We start from the raw sequence: 23,145 nt of genomic DNA, 5'->3' as shown, positions 1-23,145 counted from the left end.
CTGTAAGAAAACTTCTTATTAAGTAAGTAAGGTGAATAATTATTAGAAAACTGTGGCTCTGTTCTTATTACATGCCTTCCCCACTCTCAAAACTACATGATGAAGGGTTCCTGTTTCTCCCCTGAGGGATTTGTTATTCTGTCCTAGATGAAGCTGTATGCAGTAACCCTGAGTGCCCAGTTGAAGCAAAACCCTTTCTTCTCCACACAGATACCATTAAACACTTATCTAATTGAACAACATTTGATTGGTTTCTTGTCAATTACAGGAAGTATATGTGGGTGGGGAAGCTGAGCTCTAGGCAGCTCTAACCTGCCCTGCACCTAGGAGAAGGACTTTGTTTCGGATATTTCTAAATATATTTTGTAACTGAACCTGGTGCCTTTGTTCTTTCGGGGGAAAAAAACAAGTTGCCTACAACAAGCCCTGGGGAAGAGAAGCAAGGGAGACTTAGCCACTGGCAGAACAAAGTGAGTATACTTAATCTAAGGGATTCTATGGATAGCTCAGGCATGCTGATAAGGTTTTTCTGCCAAATGATAACTGTGGGTGTGAGGATGAGCCCAAGGCAGGGTTTATTGTACTAGCTTTTGAGGATGTGCTTCAAAAAAAGAGGAAGGAAAAGAATTCAGTTAGGTTAGACACTTTGATTTCAGCCTTGTCAAAGCCTAATCAGGGACCCCAGCCATGCCAGACTTCTGACCTTCACAGACATGAGCTAATAAGTGAATTCTTTTTGAAGCTGCTAAATTTGTAATTCCTAATACAAAGTGCTATCCTTTAAGAAAAATTATAAAGACTTTTCAGCTAGAGGTGCTAACTTCTTGAGTATTTCTAAGGATGTACCATCTTGTCTTCAAATGTATTTGTTATGCTACCTTTATGGAATTCTATGAATTATCACCTTTACCTAAGGTTTATTTAAAAGTTGCTTCCTGATATGTTATTATAATTCACTTTAATTTTTTTCTCTTAATTTCCTACATGAAACATAAGCATTCTGAATTCAAATGAATGCACAGTGGAATAAGCAAAATAAATTTAACTTACTTTGTGTCTCAAAAAAAAAAAAAGAAAGAAAGAAAGAGGAAAGAAACTTTAAAAACAAAACCATAATTCACAAGTGACCTAGAACATAGAGCAGCATGAAACCCCCAGTGAATATAATCAGTTCTGTCAATGGGCTTCCTTGAAGGATAAAGATCTCTATTTAATGAATATTTATATGACTGGGAATTTGTTTCCATGCTCCCAGCCTCAGTTTCCCTTTGCAGAAATTAAGAGAATTAGACACACTGTCCTCCGGGAGACTCTCCAGCCCTGCAATGTTGAATACCACTTTGTGCAAAGCACCCTGCTAAGCACAATGGGGGATACTGAAGTGAAAATGACACAGCCCTGCCCTCCGTAGTTCTTAGCCACTTTGGGGCTTATTTTTCTCACCTGGAAAACTGGCCAGGTGAGAGGAATCTAGGAGATGTATTTGTAAAGCAGTAACTGCATACGTGCCTTCTAACTGCTACCAATAAACTCATGGGGGGTTTAGATGCTCAAAGGAGTTAATGAAAACACAAGTCCTGTTTCAATGTAAACATTAGTGCACATGTGAGGGTTGACTCTACTGCATTTACACCTTAACAGCACGAATCTGATGACTTCAGCAGGGCCCACGGCCAATTCTGTTTTTGTGATGGCATCCCACCACGGGTATCCTGTGATCTCCGGAGGCATGTCTCAGGTGCCCCTGTATCCACTCAGCCAACCCCAAGTCCACCAAATTCCTGGAAACCAACCTGGTTTGGAGCCGCCTGTGTCTATGCAACCTGCCCAGAGATCCTAAAAGAGGGCAAAGTTTTAGGGGTAAGTGAGATTTCATACTGTGTGCACGGGCCACACGGCTGGAGTCAGGGGTGGGAGGAGGTTTGGAAATATAGAAACTCCAAAGCCAGCAAGTGGGGATGCAGCTGACCCAGCTTTGCCAAACTCAGGTCTATTAAAAGCTCACCTCTACAGCATCACGAGGGCCTCTGTGCGGGGCCTTGTATTATCTATCTTGGGTATTTTAGTAAAGAGAAAGAAAAGCAACAAAGAACCAGTAAATTGGAATGTTGGTCCTGTTGCCAGAATCCATGTTGACCCATGTGGCCTCTGGAAGAAGGTGGGTCCAGAGAGCCAAAAGGTAGATTCTAAATTCAATGTGCTGGGTGGGACAAGGGAAAGCCCATTTCATTGCTTGGGTGAATGAAGACAGGCTTGGATTTTCTTTGTTGTTAATCCTCACCTGAGGATATTTCTCCATTGATTTTTTAGAGAGAAGGAAAGAGAGAGAGAAAGAGAGAAACATCAATGTGAGAGAAACACATTGATTTGTTGCCTCCTGAATGCGCCCAGATCAGGGCCTGGTCCTGGACTGGGGAAGAGCCTGCAACCGAGCTACGTGCCCTTGACCAGAATTGAATCTGGGACCCTTAGGTCTGCATGCCAATGCTCTATCCACTGAGCCATACCAGCGAGGGCAAGACATGCATGAATTCTGATTCAGGCTGCCTGAGTTCAAATCCTAACTTCACCCCCATATACAACTCATAGTAATGTCAGTGGATACAACCTGTATAGAGGGCTTTCTGTATCTGCCAAATTTTAAAATACACAATAATTCAATTTCTGAGACTTGTCCTTCAGACGCCTGTACACATAAGAAATATGACATGTATGAGGTTATTTATTGCAGCTAAGTTTGTTGTAGTGAAACTGGCACAAACGACCCTCAGGGTCTTTTGCCTGCTGCTGTGAAGCCAAATACACGACACCGTTGCTGATGGAAGGAAGGAAAGTGATTTATTTAGGTGCTGACTACCTGAGAAGATGGCAGGCTCATGCCTTAGCAACCATCTTAAAGTCTCAGGATAGACAAAAGGCTGTTATAGAGAGATTATGGAAAGAAGGGCATTAAGGCATTCTGATGACATTAGTTTCACATTTGAGTTCTCATGTGCATTTGATGATCTTTTTCATGTCTGTCAGCACCTGTTTTTTTTTTTTTCTCTCTCTCTTGCTGTGGGCTTTATTTAGGGGAACAGGATATTGCAGCCTGGCCAGCCATCGGCATGTATTACACATTTATGATAGAGGCTAGTGAAAAGGGCAACTGGGAACTGCTTCTGCCTTAACATGCTTAAATATGAAATTATTAATATTTAAGACTGTAAGTTTTATTAGTATATTCTTACTTTTAATCTTTGATTAATCAATTAGATGTGAGGTTTTTACCCTGTTACAATAGGAAAAGAATGGAAACAACCAAAGTATTCATCAATATAATACCAGTTAAATCTATATATTATATGTCTAAAGAATGAAATGTGATGGCGCTATACAAAGGAAATTCTTTTCCTTGGCTGGTGTGGCTCAGTTGTTTGACCATCATACCATGTATTCAGAGGTTGCCAGCTCTATTCCCAGCCAGGGCACACGCCCACTGGCAGACGCCATCCCCAGTAGGTGTCGTGCAGGAGGCAGCCAATCAATGTTTCTCTCTCTCTCCCTCTTCCTTCCTCTCTCAAATCAATGATAACATATTTTTAAATACAAAATATCTTTTTTAGATAAAAATAAAACTCCTTGGCTTTAATTATATGGACATACCTCCAAGTTATATCATTATTAAGAAAAATGATTGGGGGCAGACATTTTGTATAATTTGCTACCATTCTTACAAATTTAATGAAATAATATATTTGTATTCTCTGTCATGTTTGTGCTATGTATACATATACAAATACAGTGAGCTATTTTGAAATTAGAGTACTACATTCTCAATTCCCAGCCTCAAGTCTGTTGAAATATATATATACACACACACAAATATATATATGTGTGTGTTTATGTATCATTTGGGCAAGAATATATATGTTTCCTAAAGCTGCCATGAAGTACTACCAATGGGGTGGCTTAGAACACAAAGAATTTAATGTCTCAGTTCAGAAGTTTGTAATCAGGGTATCCATGGGGCCATGCTCCCTCTAAAGGTTCTAGGGGTGGATCTGTTCCAGGCCAGTCTCCCGGCTTCTGGTAGGTCCTTGGCTTGTGGCAGCATAACTCCCATTTGGCAATCTCCTGTGTGCACGTTTCTCTTCACATGGCATTCCTTTAAAAAGATAGCAGTCATATTGGGACCACCCTATTATAGTATACCTCATATTACCTAACTATATCTACAGCAACCCTATTTGCAAATGAGATCCCATTCTGAGGCACTGGAGGTTTGAACTTCAAAATATTAATTTGAGCCCTGGTCAGAGTTGCTCAGTTTTAGAATGACAGCCTGTGCACCAAAGGGTCACAGGTTTGATTACTAGTCAAGGGCACATACCTGGGTTGCAGGTTCAATACCCAGTCCCAGTCTGGTCATGTGTGGGAGCCAGCCAATTGATGTGTCTCTCACACGCACATCAGTATTTCAGTCTCTCTCTCTCTCTCTCTCTCTCCCCGTCTCTCTCACTCTCTCTGCCACTCTCTCTCCCACAGTCCCTTCCTGGATTCATGCACATTAAAGAAAATTAATTAGAAGGTGGCTGGTGGGGCGGGACTGGGCAAGAAGGGCTGGACACACCCTGGAGCCCACCTCCTGTGGTCCCTTCCCGGCTGGCCACACCTGGGGTGGCGCTGTGGCTCGAAGGGCATCTGTGGAGTGAGCAGGATCCCTCCGGCAGGTGGGATCCCCCGCCTGGCCTGTGGGGATTGGGCCGAAACTGGCTCTCCGATATCCACCAAGGCAGTGGTTCTCAACCTTCTGGCCCTTTAAATACAGTTCCTCATGTTGTGACCCAACCATAAAATTATTTTCGTTGCTACTTCATAACTGTAATGTTGCTACTGTTATGAATCATAATGTAAATATCTGATATGCAGGATGGTCTTAGGCGACCCCTGTGAAAGGGTCGTTCGACCGCCAAAGGGGTAGCGACCCACAGGTTGAGAACCAATGCCCTAAGGGGTTCCAGGTTGCGAGAAGGTGGTTTTCAGGTGATGCACCCCGGAATCAGGCTCCCTCCTCTATGGTTCCAGGGTGCATCACCCGATAACTGCAGCTGCCAAGTCACCACAGCTGGGCAGCTCCTGTGTTGAGCATCTGCCCCCTGGGGGTCAGTGAGTGTCATAGCTACCTGTTGGATGGTCAGACAGTTGCTTAGCCTTTTATATATATAGGTTAATTTGATGAGGAAGAGAAGACCCAATCAAATCTAAAGCAATATTCCAAAGAAATAAAAGATGAGCAGAAAGAGTTATCTCCAAAATGATGTTCATTGCAGTGTTGTTTATAATATGGAAACATATTATACCTGCCCAATATATCTGGGAAATCCTTAAAAAAACATATATTCAGAGAATACTTAATACCATGGGGACATATTCATCATGAAATATTAAGTTAAATATGCAGAGTCATTTTGTATTATCAGTGTATATATTTGGAAAAAATAATCGAAGGCTATACACCAAAATATAAATATTTGTTTTCTTTGAGTGGGGTGAAATTATGGGAAGTATTGTTTCAATTGTACATTTTAAATAGGACTTTATTGACCAATAGAACAAAATATTTATTAAAATTAAAAGGAAGCACAAGGGAACAGGGTTAAGATCCAGCCTGAGAAACAAAGGTGTCAGCTTCTGGCTCCCCTGACAGGCCATCCAGATCCTGATCGGCCTGATACACATTGGCCTGGGCATCATCCTGGGGACCATCCTGCCTTGGGGCTACACAGCTATCTCATTCTATGGAGGCTATCCCTTCTGGGGAGGCATCTTGGTAAGTAATGTCAGTCGCCCTGCAAGTGAGTTCCAGAAAGTGCCAACATACTCAGTTCCACCTTAGCAAGTGGTGTATTTTGCTGCAGAAAATTTCCAGCCAATAGAGTACATGGGCAGCTTTCTAATTAGCCCACCTCAATAGAGCATGTGGGCTGTGAAACCAGCTCAGGCCTTGTTCACCAAGAATATTAGTCCTCTTGGGAAGCCACAGACTGGGTGGCTAAACAATAGACATTTATTATCTCATAGTTCAGGATGCTGGAAGTCCAAGATCAAGGTGTGGGAAGGGTTGTTTCTCCCGAGGCCTTTCTCCTTGACATGTAGATGGTCATCTTCCTCCTTGTGTCTTCACCTGGTTTACCCTTTGTGTGTGTCTGTGTCCTCATATCTCTTCTTATAAGAACATCAGTCATATTGGATTAGGGCCCACCCATATAACCTCATTTAACTCTAATCACTTCTTTAAAGGCACTATCTTCAAATTTAGATGCTCTTCAACTTATGATGGAGTTACATTTCAATAACCCATTGTAAAATTGAAAATATCCTGAGTCTTCCCTAGCTGGTTTGGCTCAGTGGATAGAGTGTTGGCCTACTGACTGAAAGGTCTCGGGTTCGATTCCGGTCAAGGGCATGTGCCTGGGTTGAGGGCTCGATTCCCAAGGTGGGGCACACAGGAGGCAGCCAATCAATGATTCTCTCTCATCATTGATGTTTCTGTCTCTCTCTCCCTCTCCTTTCCTCTCTATAATCAGTAAAAAAAAATATTTTTTAAGAAAAGTGCATTAAATACTACACTACAAAGAATGGGTGGTTTACCATCATGATCTCATGGCTGACAGGGAGCTCAGGCTGGTTGCTTCTGTCCAGCATCACCAGAGAGTATCTTACCACATGTTGCTCACCTGGGAAAGATAAAAATTCAAAATCCAAAGTACAGTTTGTATTGAATGCATTAGGTTTTCACACCACTGTAAAGTCAAAAAAATTAGAAGCCCAACTATTGTGAGTCTGGAAACAACTGTACAGCCACATTTGGAGGTCCTAGGAGTTTGGACTTCAAAAGATGGATTATGAGGAGATAAGATTCAGGTAATAACAAGTGACAGCCTTGCAAGGTGCCATTGCCCCAGAGTGGGCAGCTTTCTAATTAGCCCACCTCAGAGGTAAGGAAACCTTTTCCTAGTTCATCAGCCCAGTGCACACATGTTGTTTAAATCAGGCCCACAGCTGGAGCTCCAGGAGAAGAACATTTCCACCAGGGGTTAAGAGTGGCTGTCCAGTCACAGAACAGTCATGAAGCAGTAGGTACTCAATCTGGGGTTCACTGATAGGCTCAGAGTCCACCTTTTTGCAAAATATTTGTTATATTAGATGTTTTTGTTTGCTTGTTTTTTCTGGAAAAGCCCATCATTTTTATCACATTCTCAGGGTGACCTAGAACCCCTTAAAAGGTTAAGAACAACAGGTCCTTTCTCTTCTCCAATATATTGCCTTTATGATTCTTTTTCATTTTCCTTAGTGCCCTCCCTCCTACACACACACACACACACACACACACACACACACACACACACACTCGCAATCCAATCCCTTTCTCACCAACCATCTCCTTTTCTCCCTGCTATAACAGTTTTTCCTCTCAACTCACATATCTATAACCCAAGGCAACTTTTCTCACAAATGGCAAAACTCCAGAGTAACCTGGACATCAGCCAAGTGACCATATACCATGAGATTTAAATAAAATAGCCTATAGTTGTCCACCACCCTCACACACACACACAGCATCTGCAAAATGGTAGGATTTAGATTCTTGGGAGTATTTTTGTCTGAGCACCTGCTCTCTCTTGATCCCATTCGTGTCTCATCTTCTGAGGCCTAGGTCCTCTCACTGTTTTGCACAGACCCAGACTTGGAACTCAGCCAACCACAGACACCTGTGTGTATAGCAGACTTCTGTGGAGTTTGGAGAAATGGAGAAGACTGACACCACAGCCACAAAACAGTTCCTATTGAGTATTAGATTCTCTTAAGGCATTTCAAAGGCCTTAGTGGCCATCTCCCCTTCCACCAGGCTGCTCAGGTCTCATCAGCCCTCATGACACCATCCTCCCTTTTTCCTGCAGGACACTTAGGCTCTTTGTTGCCTTTTGACTCCAGGACTATCTATTTCCTAAAGATCATATGGACCTCCTTCAAACCAAAGGCCCTCTCCTTAGGTACCTCAAAAGGACCAGCAGTTTACATAGGGCTGAGTAAAGCATTTATTAAACCATACCTGATGCCCTCGCTGACCCTCACTAACAGCAGGGAATCCCATTAGCCACTATGCTTGCAGAACACCAATGTTGAAATAAATGCACTCAATCTACCTGTTACACTCATAGTTGTTCCGCACCGTAGAGATGCAACATTCTTCTGAGTAACTAAAAGGTACTCACCAAATTGTAGATGGGCAAGGACTGACCTTGGGCTTGTATCTCAAAGCAGTGAAAATGCAAGAACCCCTTCCTTCTTCCCTCCAGAGCCCCCGTGCCTGAGTATTGGTATTCACAATGAAAACTTACTCTAGCCACCTGTACCTTCTAAGACGAATGCCATTTTTCTTTTGGGAGGCCAACAAGATATGCATGTGGGAAAATAAAAGGCAATAAAAGAAGTAATTGTATTGAGTATCTACTATGTACAGCAAGCATGTCAAACTCAAAGTCTAACACAGGCCAAATAAACAAGGTTTAAGTTCATGTGGGTCGCAAAAAAACAAAAGCTTCAATTTTCATAGAAATGTAGGTTTATTTCAATAGAGGCATGCTGAATACAAAGGGCTGAAATAAATGAGTAATAATTAACATAAAATAAGAGAACATTTTAATAAAAATTAATATTTTTTCTTAAACATTAACTTACCAGAAACTGAATAACTACCCAAATTAATAAACGTAACGCAAATAAACCTATTTTCTTGTTTTCCGAAAGTGAAGTATTTCCTGTTGTGCACACCAAACAAATCAGTCCAAGACTAATGACCTGGCAATTGGCTGCTAAAATATTTGCTGCTAGTATTAGTGGAGAGAGATGGTGAGCCTGCGCATAAGGCAAGTAAGGGAAATGAATGCAACACGATTATGGTAATCAGTCATTATCGAACATTGTACTTTGTTATTAATAATTATGTATAACAGGATATTATAAAAATTAAGTTACAAAATTTTTATTAAAATGATCCTTACATACCATTATATTGGCTGGGCTGCAAAAATATTTGTTGTGGGCCTAATGCAGCCCACAGGCCATGAGTTTGACATGCTTGATGTACCGGATCTACTATGTACAGGATCTAAATGTTAGATGCAAGTGACAAATTATCCTAATGTATAAAGAACCAGGGTCTGTCATGACCTAAACGTCTGGATGGACAACCGAACACCAGGCTAGGGTCCTGGCTGGCGTGGCAGGAGTCAGTCCTGGGTCCTGGTGGCCTGTGGCATGGTGGTGGGAGGGAGCTGTGGGAATGGAGCCATGCTGTCATCGGACTGGCCTCTGGGTCCCTCCTGCTGCCCGTAGGCTTTGGGGAACCAGAGCCATGCTGCAATCTGGGAATCTTGGTCCCTCCCCACCCAGGCCCGCAGGCCCTGGAAATAAGAGCCATGCTGCGATGGGACTGGACCCTACCTGAGGGGTCCCAGATTGTGAGAGCGTGCAGGCTGGGCGGAGAGATCCCCCCGAGTGCACGAATTTTCATGCACTGGGCCTCTAGTCTCATGATAATAACACTTAGGAAGATATATAGTTTTTCCCATTTTTTGAAGAGGAAATATACACTAAGAAAAATTAATAACTTACCCAAGATCACATGAGTTTCAAGTTAGAGTTTAAAACCAGGTATACTGGATTCTAAAAGATATATTATCCCAATTCACTGCCCTGTCTAGTGATGCAAAATAGCTCTTCCTCCCTTCTTTCCTTCCTTCCTTCCTTCCTTCCTTCCTTCCTTCCTTCCTTCCTTCCTTCCTTCCTTTATTAATTAATTAATTTATTTTCCACAAGTTGAGTGGGAGGTCCCAGTAGAGGATCCTAGCATGTATGAGAGAATATGTGTGAGACCAAAAGCATGGAAGCCTGGAGGTGGGGCCCTGACCTCTGACCACTTTCTAAACTCCCTTTCTTCTGTGCCAGTTCATCATTTCAGGATCCCTCTCAGTGGCATCAGAACAGCAACCAAGATCTTCTTGCCTGGTAAGTCATATCCTGAGACAGGCTCTCTGAACCATGGACTCTTAGGAGAGACACACAGCAGGGGAAAGAAGCTCACACACAATGTCTCCTTCATCCTTGCACCTACTTATAACCAGACACAGGGCACTGACATGTATGCTCATTCATACTCACTTACAAGACCACATGAACCTGGACAGAGTCACAAATGGGAAAGAGTCCAGAAGATTTGGTGGAAGGAAGGGCAGCTTCAGGGTATGGAGAGACAGAGAGAATAACTTTCCTAAGAGGATCTTACAAGAGGAGGCAAAAAAGCTACCTGGGGTGCAGGGCTCCCCTCCAGCAGAGCAGGCATTGACTGTCTTCAGCACACGGAGCCCAGTGCCAACATTTCTACAGGGAAGCCAGGGGAGGCTCAGGCAAAGGAATCCTTCCAAACAAGTTCTGTGAATTAACATGGGCAAGGCTTTGTGGTCCTCAAGCACTGGACCAAGAAAGTACCTTTGTTTCTCTTATGAGCAGGTTATGTGATGCAAGGAGCCCCAAACTGAACCAGTCCCAAACCAGATGAGATCTATTTTAAAATCTCCACAGGGAAGATCAATTCTGGGCATGTCTCTCTGCACATGGGCCAGAATCATGGAGCATCAGAACCTGTCACATCCTAAAACACTTGGGCTAAATCTTCAGGCCATTTCCTGTGAGATAAATGAGTCAAGTGTTTCCTAAACATTATTCATGGGATACTTATCCCAAGAGATACTTCATGAAGATGGTTAGATAAACTTGGGAGGGATTTCTATTTAGTAGTCTCCTCGATAGGTGATCCTTAATCCTTGTTAAAGACTCTGAGAAGTCCTGCACAAAAGACCTATTTAACTTTGTTCAACCCAGGTGTTTTCAAAGTTAATTTTCCATCAAATCGATTTTGCACAATATATCTCTTTACTTGCCTCACATCTAGGGTTCTATGAATTCACACTATGAAGCACTTGTTGAGTCTCTGCTCATCTCAGCTGCAATTGTTTTCCTCTCTCATACTGTCCCTCTGTGTCTTCTTCAGCTGAAAGGTAGCATGGGCCTGAGTATCACCAGTGCAGTCTGCTCTGTGCTTGGAATCATGCTCTTCATTGCAGATATGGTTATCAACTCCCAATATGTCCACAGCAGCTCCCATCCTTACAGGGACATGGTAAGTATCCCTCTTGACCAATGCTCCTTTGGGCTTCACCTGAGCTATCTTTAGGAAATCATTGGAAAACCCCACCAAGCTTCTTCACCAAACACCAAAGAAAACAGAGGTGTTCTCAGAATCACAACAGTTTCAAGTCCCTTACCTGTAGCTTCATTGCTGTTACTCTAAGCATGTGACTTTTCTTAGTATCACTTTCCATGTTTATAAAATATTACCTACCTTTTGATATTGTTCAGAAAATTAGATGAAGTTATACAGATAATGCACTGGTACCCACCAACCTGTACATTTACTCACGTGCTCACCTTCCTGCCCATCTTCATGGACAAAGAGGTCATCAAAGGTGTTCGGAAAAGGAGCAGATAGTGAACATTTAGGTTTTGCAGGCCATCTGGTCTCTATTGCAAGTACTCAACCCATCATGAAAGCAACCATAGAAATGTATAAATGAATGCGCCATCCCATACCAGTGCTATAAAGTAGAAATGTAACGTAATCCTCGAATGTGACTTTACATTTTCTAGTCTCTGTATTAGAAAGTGAAAAAATAACAGGTGAAATTAATCTTAATAATACATTTATTTGACCCAATAAATCCAAAATGTCATTTTAATATGTATTAAAAACTATCAATTCAATATTTTGTGTTTTGGGGGCCACATCTTTGAAATCCAGTGTGCATTTTACATTTACAATACATCTCAAGTCCTCGGGAGCCACTTGGCTACTAGATGGGAAATTGCAGCTATAGATGAGTCTTCATGTAAAACCAATGTCTCTGCACAGCAGCCCTGTCCTCTCTGCCCATCCAAGGTTATTACTCCATGTGTTTCTCTCTTCTCCCTGATCCCCACTTCCCTTCTACATCATTGTGTGCTGTTTGCTACAGCTTTTCCATCAGCATCTGAATACACTTTTGTTTTCTTTCATCCTAAAAAACAAACCAACCTTCTCTCAGTTACTTTAGCTATCATCCCATTTCTCTTTCCCTCTCTGCAGTAAAGTCCTTAAAACAATTATCTACCTCACAGTCTCCAATTCTCTCCTCTCATAATCTCTTAAACCCACTATTAATCTCTTAAACCCACTATAGGCATACTTTCAGCCTCACTTCTCCAAAAGCCTCCTCTGCTCAAAGTCCCCAATCATTCTTCCTCTTTGGTGGATTTCCCAGTGGCTTCCAGGCCCTGTTCTGTTGTTCCTGCACCCATACTGGTTGCTCTCTTCTCTGTCCCTTTTGCTGGTTCTTATTCTTTCCCCAATTTCTCACGCTCAGTCCTCAATCTTCTTCTGTTTCTCTCTCTACTCCCTGCCTTGGCAGTGTCATCCAGTCTGGTGACTTGAAACACTTTCTCTATGACAATGACTTCAAATGCATAGGTTCCCGTAAAACATCTCTCACAAACTTCAGTCTCTTGTCCACTCACCATCTTGAAATTAACCTATCCAAAGCTAATCTCCAGATTTTACTTCCCAAACCTTCTCTCAGGTTGCCTTTTCCAGGTTGATGGCAACTGCATCCATGCAGTTGCTCAGGACAAAAACCTGGTGAAATCATTGACCCAATCTCTGTTTCCTGCATCTCCCAGGAAACTCTTCAGGGAATCCTGCTTGTTTCACCTTTGAGCATCCAGAATCCAGTCATTTTCACCAGTTTCTCAGTCATCAAACTGGCTAGAGCCACCACCACCTGACTTCTAATCTCAGTTCTGCCAATTTCTGATAGGAACTCTTCCATTCTGGCCACCCCCACACTTTTGGCCTCACTCCAGAAGAAGGAGGGCTGGACTTCAACATAGCTTAGCAAAAGATGACCCAAGGGACAGGGTGCTCTAAGATCTCAACAAGCATTAATAATACTCTCCAAATAATAACTAAGCTGCTTGAGGAACGCTTCTTCCTCGTGGGAGGGTGTTTTTTATTTTATTTTTCAATTACCGTTGATATACAATACTATATTAGTTTCAAGTATACAGCATAAGGATTAGACAGATATAACTTATGAGGTGACTACATACTCTATACTGTACTTTAATTTACCTCTCTGTGACTATTTTATAACTCCCTATTTGTACTTATTAATAACCTTCACCATTTTCACCCATCCCCCCAGCCCTCCTCCTATTAGAAGCTTTCTTTATAAAACTGTTTTTGTTTAAAAAACAGATTTGAAAAGGACCAGCATCATTTGTAAAGGCTCCTCCTCCCCATGCTTCTGTGATTCCTTGACTAGAGCATCACCATCCTGCCGTTCCCTTTGCCTAGACACCAACCCCACATCATTGAATCTTCTACTGAGAATGAATCTGTGTCTCCTCATGCCCTATTTTGGCTCTTTTATAGCTCTTACTAAGTCTGATTTAAATTATGACTACCTCCATCTGTATCTGCCTCCCTCACCAGATTGTGCCTCTAGGGATGCTTTCTCAGTCTTTCGTAGCAAACAGATGTTTAATAAGTGCTTGCTAAATCAAGAGGGAAGAGAAGGAAAGTGCTAAGGAGGGGTCTCTCCACGAGGGAGGATTCTCTGAGCAGGCAGCTATCACCAATGCCATTGTAAAAATCATAATTGACAAACATTTGTTTGGTGCCTACTGTGTGCCATACACTTTCACTTTCATATATATTTTTTTAATATATATTTTATTGATTTTTTCACAGAGAGGAAGGGAGAGGGATAGAGAGTTAGAAACATTGATGAGAGAGAAACATCAATCAGCTGCCTCCTGCACACTCCCCACTGGGGATGTGCCTGCAACCAAGGTACATGCCCTTGACCGGAATTGAACCTGGGACCCCTTGGTCCGCAGGCCGATGCTCTATCCACTGAACCAAACCAGTTAGGGCTCACTTTCATATTTATTCTCTCCTGTAGTTGGAATCCAAATGGTTATTGAGGTCATTCATCTCTTTTCCTTTCTTGATTAAGGTGGATTCTACCTAAACTCACCCCTGATACAGTGGGAGATTGCATTTTCCTGAGCATTGTTGGAGAACAGCAAAGGAAGGGCTTAGATGTCTCCTGGTGCTCACCTGAAATTGACTACTGCTGAATTAGTTCCATTTAAGGATCCTTTTACTGACTGTTTACCCAAGTTAAAGACAGTCCCAATTGCTTCTATCCTCAAAATGCCACAGTCACAAGCCAGGAAGATTGTTTTAGTAACTGACTTTCTCTAAACGTTTGGAGGAATGGTGGAGGTAACTACTGATGCCTGGAGGTTAGACATCCCTGCTTTGTAATGTGTTAATTTCTCATAAGATACCTTTCTTTGCAGATTCCACTTTCCCTTCATGTTTCTAAGTCCCGTCTTTCTCCTCTATTCATCTTTCTTTGCTCTTTCTGAGGACTGCCCATATTCCCAAATTTCTATTCACTTCCTACATGGAACAGTTTCACTCTTTTACTACTTACTCCAGACCCCATCCTTAGTTCTTGTGCCCTGTACCTGAAACAAATCATTAACGCGTTTCCCTAAACAATGACTATTCTTTTCCTTAGAACAACACAGGTAGTGTTAAAATAACTCTTTTACAAACACACTTGACCCTTACAAAACCTGGTGAGATCATTTCTCCATGAGGGTGAGATGAGGTTAGAGGTCTTCCTTAAAGCCCTAACCATGGTCCATTGCAGAGCCATGCTTTGAGCCAGACCTCACACTCCCGGGCAGCCCTCATGATGTCCGTGCTCCTCCTGGTTTCAGGCCTCTGGAGTAGCTACTTCTGCCATGCTGTTCATCTTTATCCTCCTGGAGTTCTGCATTGCCTGCATGTCTGCCCACTTTGGCTGCAAACTGGTCCGCTATTCACATAACAAGGTGAGTTTTTAGGATCCTCAGTGGGTGGAAAGATGCCCCAAAGAGTATGAGAACTAATGAGGTCGTCTGGCTACCCCTTCCCACGCAGGTGCACAGGGAATCCCAGAATGTCTAAAGGCCTTTGTGCATACATAGTTTGCACTAATGCACCTCCTGTGCCTGTCTTTTTCAGGGTACTGTGGTCTTCCAAACTGTCTACGTGACAAACCCAGTGGCCAATCCAGAACCAGTGAACTCACCACCGTCTTATTCCAGTGAGGTCCAGGATTCCAAATAAGCCAAAGGTTCTAGAAGCGTCGTTCCCTGGAACCAAAATAGAACTCCCTTTCTGGGCTTCTGAAACTCAGCTTTTTCCTTCCCTGACAAACTAAGGAATGTGTCTCTCCAACTGCTGGCACCTTGGACTTCATTCACTTCAGCTTGGTTAATCATGCTGTTCCTCCATTTAAAAGGGGACAGGACTTTAAAGTGGATTTGAGCAAAGAGGTCCTCCCTAGGACATCCACCTGTGGGATGTCCAGTGCACATATTCATGTGCTTACCTGTGTGAGCTTATGAGCTACTGAAACAAATGTCTAGACAACCCCAGCTTCATTCTCCCAATCATTCACTCACTGAATAAAAGTGCACTGAGCATTTAATATGTTCAAAACTCTATTCATGGCAGGAAGAGGGTGAACATGGAACATGCAAAGTCCTTGACTTCAAGGAACTTCTGCCTCACAAGAGAAGAATATGCAAGCAGTTTTCTTTAACATTAAAGGCAGAATGTGGGGATAGTACAGAGAGATCAGAGAGGGAAATGATTTATTCTGGTAGTGAAGGGGGAAGCAGAAAACAAGCCTGGTTGAGGAGGCAGCGTTTGTTGGAACATTAAAGGAGGTAGTGTGGTTTTTATATTGTTGTTTTTTAGTGCAATAACAAACCACAATTTTGAGAAGAACTTTGGAGAGAGTCATCCACTAAAATTATTAGGTTTTTTTTTTTATATGCTGTTAGCACCAGTGCAATGTTACTCAAGAATAAACATTGTCTTAAGATATCTTCCAAAGTTATGAGGCTATTGTATCTTCATTAAATAAAGGATAGTGACTCATTTAAAGAGAAATGGTTATATCTTCAACTTCTAAATTTGCACACTTTCATTTACATATTGTTATCCATGATGGCCAACTGGCTCCCTAAATGTTATGTGCAAATAATAGAAATAATCTCTCAATTCCAGGTGCCATCATATTTTCCTTTGCTACATAGCCTGGCAATGACTTGTTATTTTATTACTAAATACAAACTTATTTTACTAAAAAGTATTTTTAGTCTCTGACTTTACCTAAGAAGTTTCCTCTCAATAGCTTGCTGTTCATAGCTCTGTCTTTTTCTGCACCTACATCTTTTCTGATTAGAGAGCCGTAGGCTGCCCATCATCTAGTCAGGAATGGCTGAGGTTCCAAGGCCTCCAGTGCATTTTCTAGAACTTAACAGGCCTTAGGAAATGACAGTCAACAAAAATGACAGATGGAGCAAGTAATAAGCTGATTTAGACCAGCCCTCCACCTATCTGTTTTGTAAGCTGAGCCCAATATTAGTACACTGAGCTCCCCATAAGGGGTTGGCTTATTTGGACCATTCATGGAAGGCTGGATTGTCAGAGTAAGTCTGGCCCTGTCTCCTATTGTTGCCTCTCACTGCCCCATCCAATTTGACATCTTCTCTCTTCACAGATCTCCAATCCTCCATGTTGATCTTACACCCTTTTCTTAGAGCCTCCTTCCTGACTTACTGACCTCTGAGTTAACATAGACACTCCAGATGTGTCTTACCTCCTACATGTGCATCATCTCAGAGAAAGCATCTTCTGACACCTGGTGCTTCTCCAGAGAGGGATACCTCCCACCTGTGCTGCTGAAATCACCATGGGGCTAGTTGGAAAAGGGACCCTTTCTTATCCTACTACCTACTCTGTTAGTTCTGTGTGCTAGGCCCTTATCCCCAAAGGCTCCTTCATCAACTTGGGGTGATAGCTCACTGCCTCCACCCAGTAGGCAATAAAATTGTGTGCTTGTTCTGCATCATCCCACAAGTCATTACTCTGCACACCTCCCTTTACTCCAATTCTCTTTAAAACAATGACACATAAAAGCTAGAAGAGACCTTGGAGTTCTATGGATAAATGCAAACACCGAGGTAGAGCGGGCAGAAATATTCTCAGTGTTATCAAGCCAGCTAGGAGCACAGGCAAGACCAAAACTCCAGGAGGCCAGTCCAGGGCTCCTTGAAGAAGCAGAGACGTGGTGGGAAAACAATGTGATTAAGGTCAGAAGACAGGTTTTTTTTGTTTTGTTTTGTTTTGTGTGTTTTTTTTCACCTTAGCAAACACTACTCTCAATCTTACTTTCTCCAACACCTTCATTCCTCATTCCAAAGACAATGTCATCAATGCCCGCCCCCAATGTTGCCAAGCTCAATGGTTCTTTTTCTTTCCTTATCTTTCTTGACCTCTGCAGGATTTGACCCAACAATCCACTCTTAATTTAAAACAGTCTCCTGATTCTGCTCCAGTGACTCCACATGCCCTCCTCATTCTTCTACAATAGCTCCTCTTTCTCCTCTTGTGCCTCAAGCTTTGCTCCCCAATATGGCACTTCCCTTGGTCCTCTTCTAATTTTATGTACTCATTTCTGGGGACTTGAGATTCAAATCTCACAATCTTACTTGAGTAAGATTGTGAGATTCAAATGTGCTAATCAGTGCACAAAAATACTGCAAAGTATTTATACCACTATCCAACTAGGTCTTGGTTCCCAGGACCCATCATCAACCAATTGGGATTTCTTATGAAAGAGGTTGTCTTATTTCTTGCCTCATATGCTGCCACTCTTATTCACCAGTAGGAAGTCCTAGCCAAAGCAATCAGATAAGAAGAAAAAATAAAAGGCATTCAAATTGGATAGGAAGGAGTAAAACTGCCCTTGAGATAACATAGTACTCTATTTAGAGAACCCTAAGGAATCCAACAAAAACTACTAAAACTGATAAATGAATTCAGTAAAGTAGCAGAATATAAAATAAATATACAGAAATCAGTTGTATTTTTATACACCAATAGTGAACTGACAGAAAGGGAAACGAAGAAAACATTCCCATTCATAATTGATTAAAAAAGAATAAAAACCTAGAAATAAATTTAACCAAGGATGTAAAAGTTCTCTACTCAAAATATTATAAGACACCAAAGAAAGAAATTGAAGAAGATCCAAATAAGTGGAAACACATATCGGGTTCATGGATTGAAAGAATTAACATCATTAAAATGTCCATACTACCCAAAGCAATCTATAAATTCAATGCAATTCCTATAAAGACACCAATGTCTCACTGTACTAGAGGCTGGAAGTCCTAAATGAAGGTACTGGTGGGGTCATGCTCCCTCTAAAACCTATAGGAGAAGGAGCCTTCCTTTTGTCTTCCTAGCTTCTGTAAAGTTGCCCGCAATTTTTTGCATTTCTTGGCTAGTAGTTGTATCACTCCAGTCCTCCATCTTCATGTGATGTTTTTCCTACATGTCTCTACTCCATCTTCCCACTGTATATGTCCCTCTCTGTATCTAAATTTCCCCTCTATTAGGACACCAGTCACATTAGAATAAGGCCCACCTGTTGACCTGATTTTACCTCTATAAAGACTCCATGTCCAAATAAGGTCATATTCTGAGGTATTGGGGAATAGGACTCTAATATATCGTTTTTAGGGGACCCAATTCTACCCATAACAGCACTCTGCAGAAAGCTCTCAAGTGATTTTTTTTTTTAACTTAGAATGTTGGGCATATCTTCTGCTTTCAAAGGTGGACTCTCGTCACCAATTCTTAGAAAATAGGAAACAGTGCATCAGGCCTCCTATAGCATCATGCTACAGATATAATGACCAGAGTTAATAAGGGATAAATAATAATAATTTATTAAGGGATTACCATAAGCTAAGTGCTGTTCTAAGTCCTTTAAATGTAATATTGTCATTTAATCCTTGCATCTACTCTGTGGGCTCAGGACTATTACTTCTGTTTTGTAGGTGAAATAAAAGCACAGGGAGAGCAATAATCTTGCTATTGCTACATTGGCATTATGCCTGCTTCCAAAGTCAGGGTATTTCCTTCTTTCAGATGGACCCCCTTCACTCAGGCCAATCTCCTCTCACTTGAAATAAAGTGGGCATTCAACTTGACCGTCCTGCGTTCCTCCAACTGACTGTATTTATCCATGTCAACTCAGAATAGCTTTGAAATAAAAGAGTCAATGTGTGGTCAAATTGCACTCTTTATTGAAGAAGTAGGAAAAAGAAGTACCAGAAAGGACTTCATTAGAATGCATTTCTCATGAGGTAGCTTGAAAAAAATTACAATTCTTCACTAATTCACAATTAATCTTTTGTTCTTGAATGGAGTCACACTGGTTCTTTGTAAATTATGAAGTGGTGGAGGTGTGGCATTCCGACAGTGAGAAACCTGGAGTGAGGTAAGTGATAGAAAATTGATCATTATTATACTCTAAAATAAGAGACATGACCTGAGCTTTTGAATTAAAACAAGATAAAGTAACAGCAACAAACAAACAAATAAACAAACATGTAAACTTAGAATGTGACCAGTTGAAACCATAATGAAAAGATCGCACCTACTCTGTCCTGGGGGAGTCAAAGGCCCATCAAAAACCAGCGATTTTGATAGATTACAATAACCATATTAAATTAAAATATTGTTCTACATAAAATAACTTTACATTTTGCTGGACTCTAGTGAGTCCAAAATTCCTCTTGGGTTCTCTAACTTCATGTTCTAGGTCAGAAGGAGAAATATCTGAACAACCATTGGAGTGGAGAGCTACCTGGCTCACATTTAAGATTTTGGGGCGTCATTGCAGAAGGCATTCTAATGGAAACAGTGTCATTTTCTTTTCCTGAGTAAAACTCTTGTGTTTTTTCTTTTCGTGTTTTGTTTTTAAGTTCATAGCTGAGCGTTAGCACAGACACACACACACACAAAAACCTGAATGTGCATAGACATTTTGAAGAATTTTATAATTAAGTGAAATACAGATCAGTATTTAAACCTAAGCTCAATAGTTATTGCTATATGTATAGCAATATAGGGATTAGAAATAAAGGAGATGCAGTTTATGAAACTAATTTTAATGAAACTAAGACCTATGTTATCTAGCAACATCGAGTGTGAAACTGATATATAAAACATCAATAAACTTCCTAAATATCTTTCAAATGTATCCTCTTCTCTTTATTTTTTGTTGTTCAAGTTTTAGGTACTCCGCACTAGGCTGTCATGTGGCCTGTTGGGGCAAACACCTAATTATCCCTATCTCTAGCCTTATTTTTCTCCAATTCTATCTCTATTTTGCTGAATCATGGGGACACTATGATTGACTCTTTCAAAACTACTCTACTCCACATTTATCTAAATCCTCATGGCAGCCCCATCCCCTTTGCCATTATTCAGTTCAGAGATGGGCTAGTGTGAGGCAACTGGGCCAATGGGAGGTAAAGAGAGGCTTTCTTTTGGCTTCTGAGAAAGAGAAGCTAGTTTCTCCTGCTGGATGTGAACCAGGATGTATGCTGTCATAGCCATTTTATGATCTCCAGGTAAGACAGCCTTATAAAGCTGAAAATAGCAGGGGAAAACAGAAAGAGTTTATAACATCAGTGACCTTCTGAATCAGTTGAGCCAGAAGTACCCCCTGCTTATAGACTTGCTGTTATAAGAGATGACATATTTTTTTGTTAGGTAATTTGCTGCAGAAAATATTCTAATTGAAACAACTACATAACCATAAAGTTTGATCAAGAAACATTGCTGTAAGAAACACTTCAACAGCACTCCTGGCACTTCCAGACTAAATTACAAATTCTTTAGTAAGGTGATTGAGCCCTAGTATGATTTGACCTCAATTTGCTTCTCCAGCTTCATTTTCCATCACCCTCCTCCACATACTATTCTATAGGAATTCCACCAAACATACTATTCTTCTGGCTCCAGGCCGAGTTTTAGATTGACTTATCAATATTCACTTTTTTTTAGGGGGGGGGGGACGATTAATAATTTTAAAATACTTTAAACAAACTGTATAGGTAAAGAGATAAGATTATCAGCCATTATAATAATAATCCTCTAAAGTCTTAGGGTTCATTCTTGGTGGTGTACATTTTATGGGTTTGGACAAATGTATAATGACATATATTCATTATTATAGTATCACGAAGAGTATTTTCAGTGCCATAAAATTTTTCTGTGCTCTGTCTCTTCATATCTCCATCCTCTGGGCAACCACTGATTGTTTTATTCCAGAAAAAGTAAAAGTCTCCATAGTTTTGTCTTTACCAGATATCACGTAACCGGAATCATACTGTGTGTCCTTTTCTAATTGGTTTATTTCACTTAGTAATATGCATTTAAGGTTTCTCCTTGTCTTTTTATGGCCTGATAGCTGATTTATTTTTAGCACTGAATAACAGTCCATTGTCTGGATGGAGCACAATTTGTTTATCCATTCACCTACTGAAGGACATCTTGGTGCTTCCAAGTTTTTGGCAGTTATGAATGAACTGCTATAAACATCCATGTGCAGGGTTTTGTGTAAACATAATTTTTCATTTCTTTTGCATAAATACCAAGGAGCACAATTGCGAGATTGTATGTTAAGAGTATGGTTAGTTCTGTAAGAAACCCATCAAATTGTCTTCCAACGTGGTTGTACCATTTTCGTTCCCACCAGCAGTGAATGAGAGTGCCTGTTCTGTATCCTCTCCAGTTTTTGGTGTTGTCCGTGTTCCAGATTTTGAGCTTCCCAAATTGTGAATGACAGTCATTTTATTTTTTAAAGATCAATTTGGCTATTTTGTGTCCTTTCCATTTTTGTATAAATACTAGGATAAGCTTATAAAAACATCAGCCGAGATTTGGTTGAGCTTGTCCTGAATTTTAGGTTAGTTTGGGGCATATTATCAACCAGACATTAAGTCTTCTGATCCATAAACATGGGATGTTTTTCCATTTGTTTAAATCTTCTTTAAAAATTTCTCTCAATAATGTCCCCTAGTTTCTGATGGACAAAACCATGTTGAAAAACATGGGGTTTTTTTTTTAGTTCTTTTAGCACTCTTATAATAGTTGATTTAAAATCATTTTTTCTTAGTAAGTCCAACATCTAGACTTCCTCAGATACAAATTGTATTGATTGCTTTTCCCCTGTGTTTAGGCCATCATTTTCTGTTTCTTTGTATATTTCATAATTTCTTTTGTTAAAAACTACATATTTAAACATATTTAAAACAATATAATGTGGCACTGTTGAAAATCAGATCCTCCCAGGGATTGTTTTTTGTTGTTGTTTTTGTCATACTGTTTAGTGGCTTTCCTGAACTAATTGTATAAAATCTTCACATTTGTCATGTGTGGGCATTGATGTCTCTGCTGTGTTAGCTTGGTTGTCATTACATAATTGGACATAAATTTCCTTAACTTACTTGAACCAATAAGCTTCCCAGTCTTTGCTGAGAAGCTGTGTGTGTGTGGTAAATCTTTAAAGCTCTGGGAGACAGTTTACACCTCTGCCTTAGCCATCACTTCCTGCTTCCAGATAGCCTCAGGTCAGCCAGAGGTGGCAGATGAGGGCATTCTCAGGTTTTTATTGGGCATGCAAACATCCTTGCATATGCACATCACCTTTTTATTTCTAGGTATTGTCATAGTTTCAAAGTTCCCTCCGGACATACAGGGGAAAAGTTGTTCACAATGACTGAGCTCTGAGTGAGGTCAAATTAAGAAGAGCCTTGCCAGTAGGGATTTCCAGGGAGCTACCAGACAAATCAATACCAATTCTCTTGGAATAAGTTTTTTTGTTGTTGTTTGTTTGTTTGTTTTTAGTGGAGGGGGTGGGGGGCACAACTCCAATTTCATTCCCTTTCCAATCCTCTTGAGATTGTTAGGTTGGTATTTTTCACAGGTACTGTTGATTCATTTAAAGCAGCGGTTCTCAACCTGTGGGTCGCAACCCCTTTGGGGGTCAAACGACCCTTTCACAGGAGTCGCCT

The 23,145-nt window shown here is 41.0% G+C and overlaps 1 protein-coding gene across 1 annotated transcript; it reads left to right on the top strand.

Moving 5' to 3' along the window:
* The first annotated feature begins 349 nt into the window (after window positions 1-349).
* Window positions 350-16,150, top strand: LOC102243808 (membrane-spanning 4-domains subfamily A member 8-like). Its single transcript, XM_014534950.1, is given in 8 exon segments — window positions 350-470; window positions 1,642-1,832; window positions 1,835-1,860; window positions 5,690-5,812; window positions 9,994-10,053; window positions 11,096-11,224; window positions 14,935-15,048; window positions 15,221-16,150. Coding segments are annotated over 7 exon segments (738 nt in total). The 5' UTR covers window positions 350-470; window positions 1,642-1,651; the 3' UTR covers window positions 15,326-16,150.
* The last annotated feature ends 6,995 nt before the right edge of the window (window positions 16,151-23,145 follow it).

The sequence above is a fragment of the Myotis brandtii genome, unplaced genomic scaffold (genome assembly GCF_000412655.1).
Source record: "Myotis brandtii unplaced genomic scaffold, ASM41265v1 scaffold1341, whole genome shotgun sequence".
In the NCBI taxonomy this organism is placed as follows: domain Eukaryota; kingdom Metazoa; phylum Chordata; class Mammalia; order Chiroptera; family Vespertilionidae; genus Myotis; species Myotis brandtii.
The sequence above is the reverse complement of the archived record's forward strand: the minus strand, read 5'-3'. Positions and strand labels throughout refer to the sequence as shown.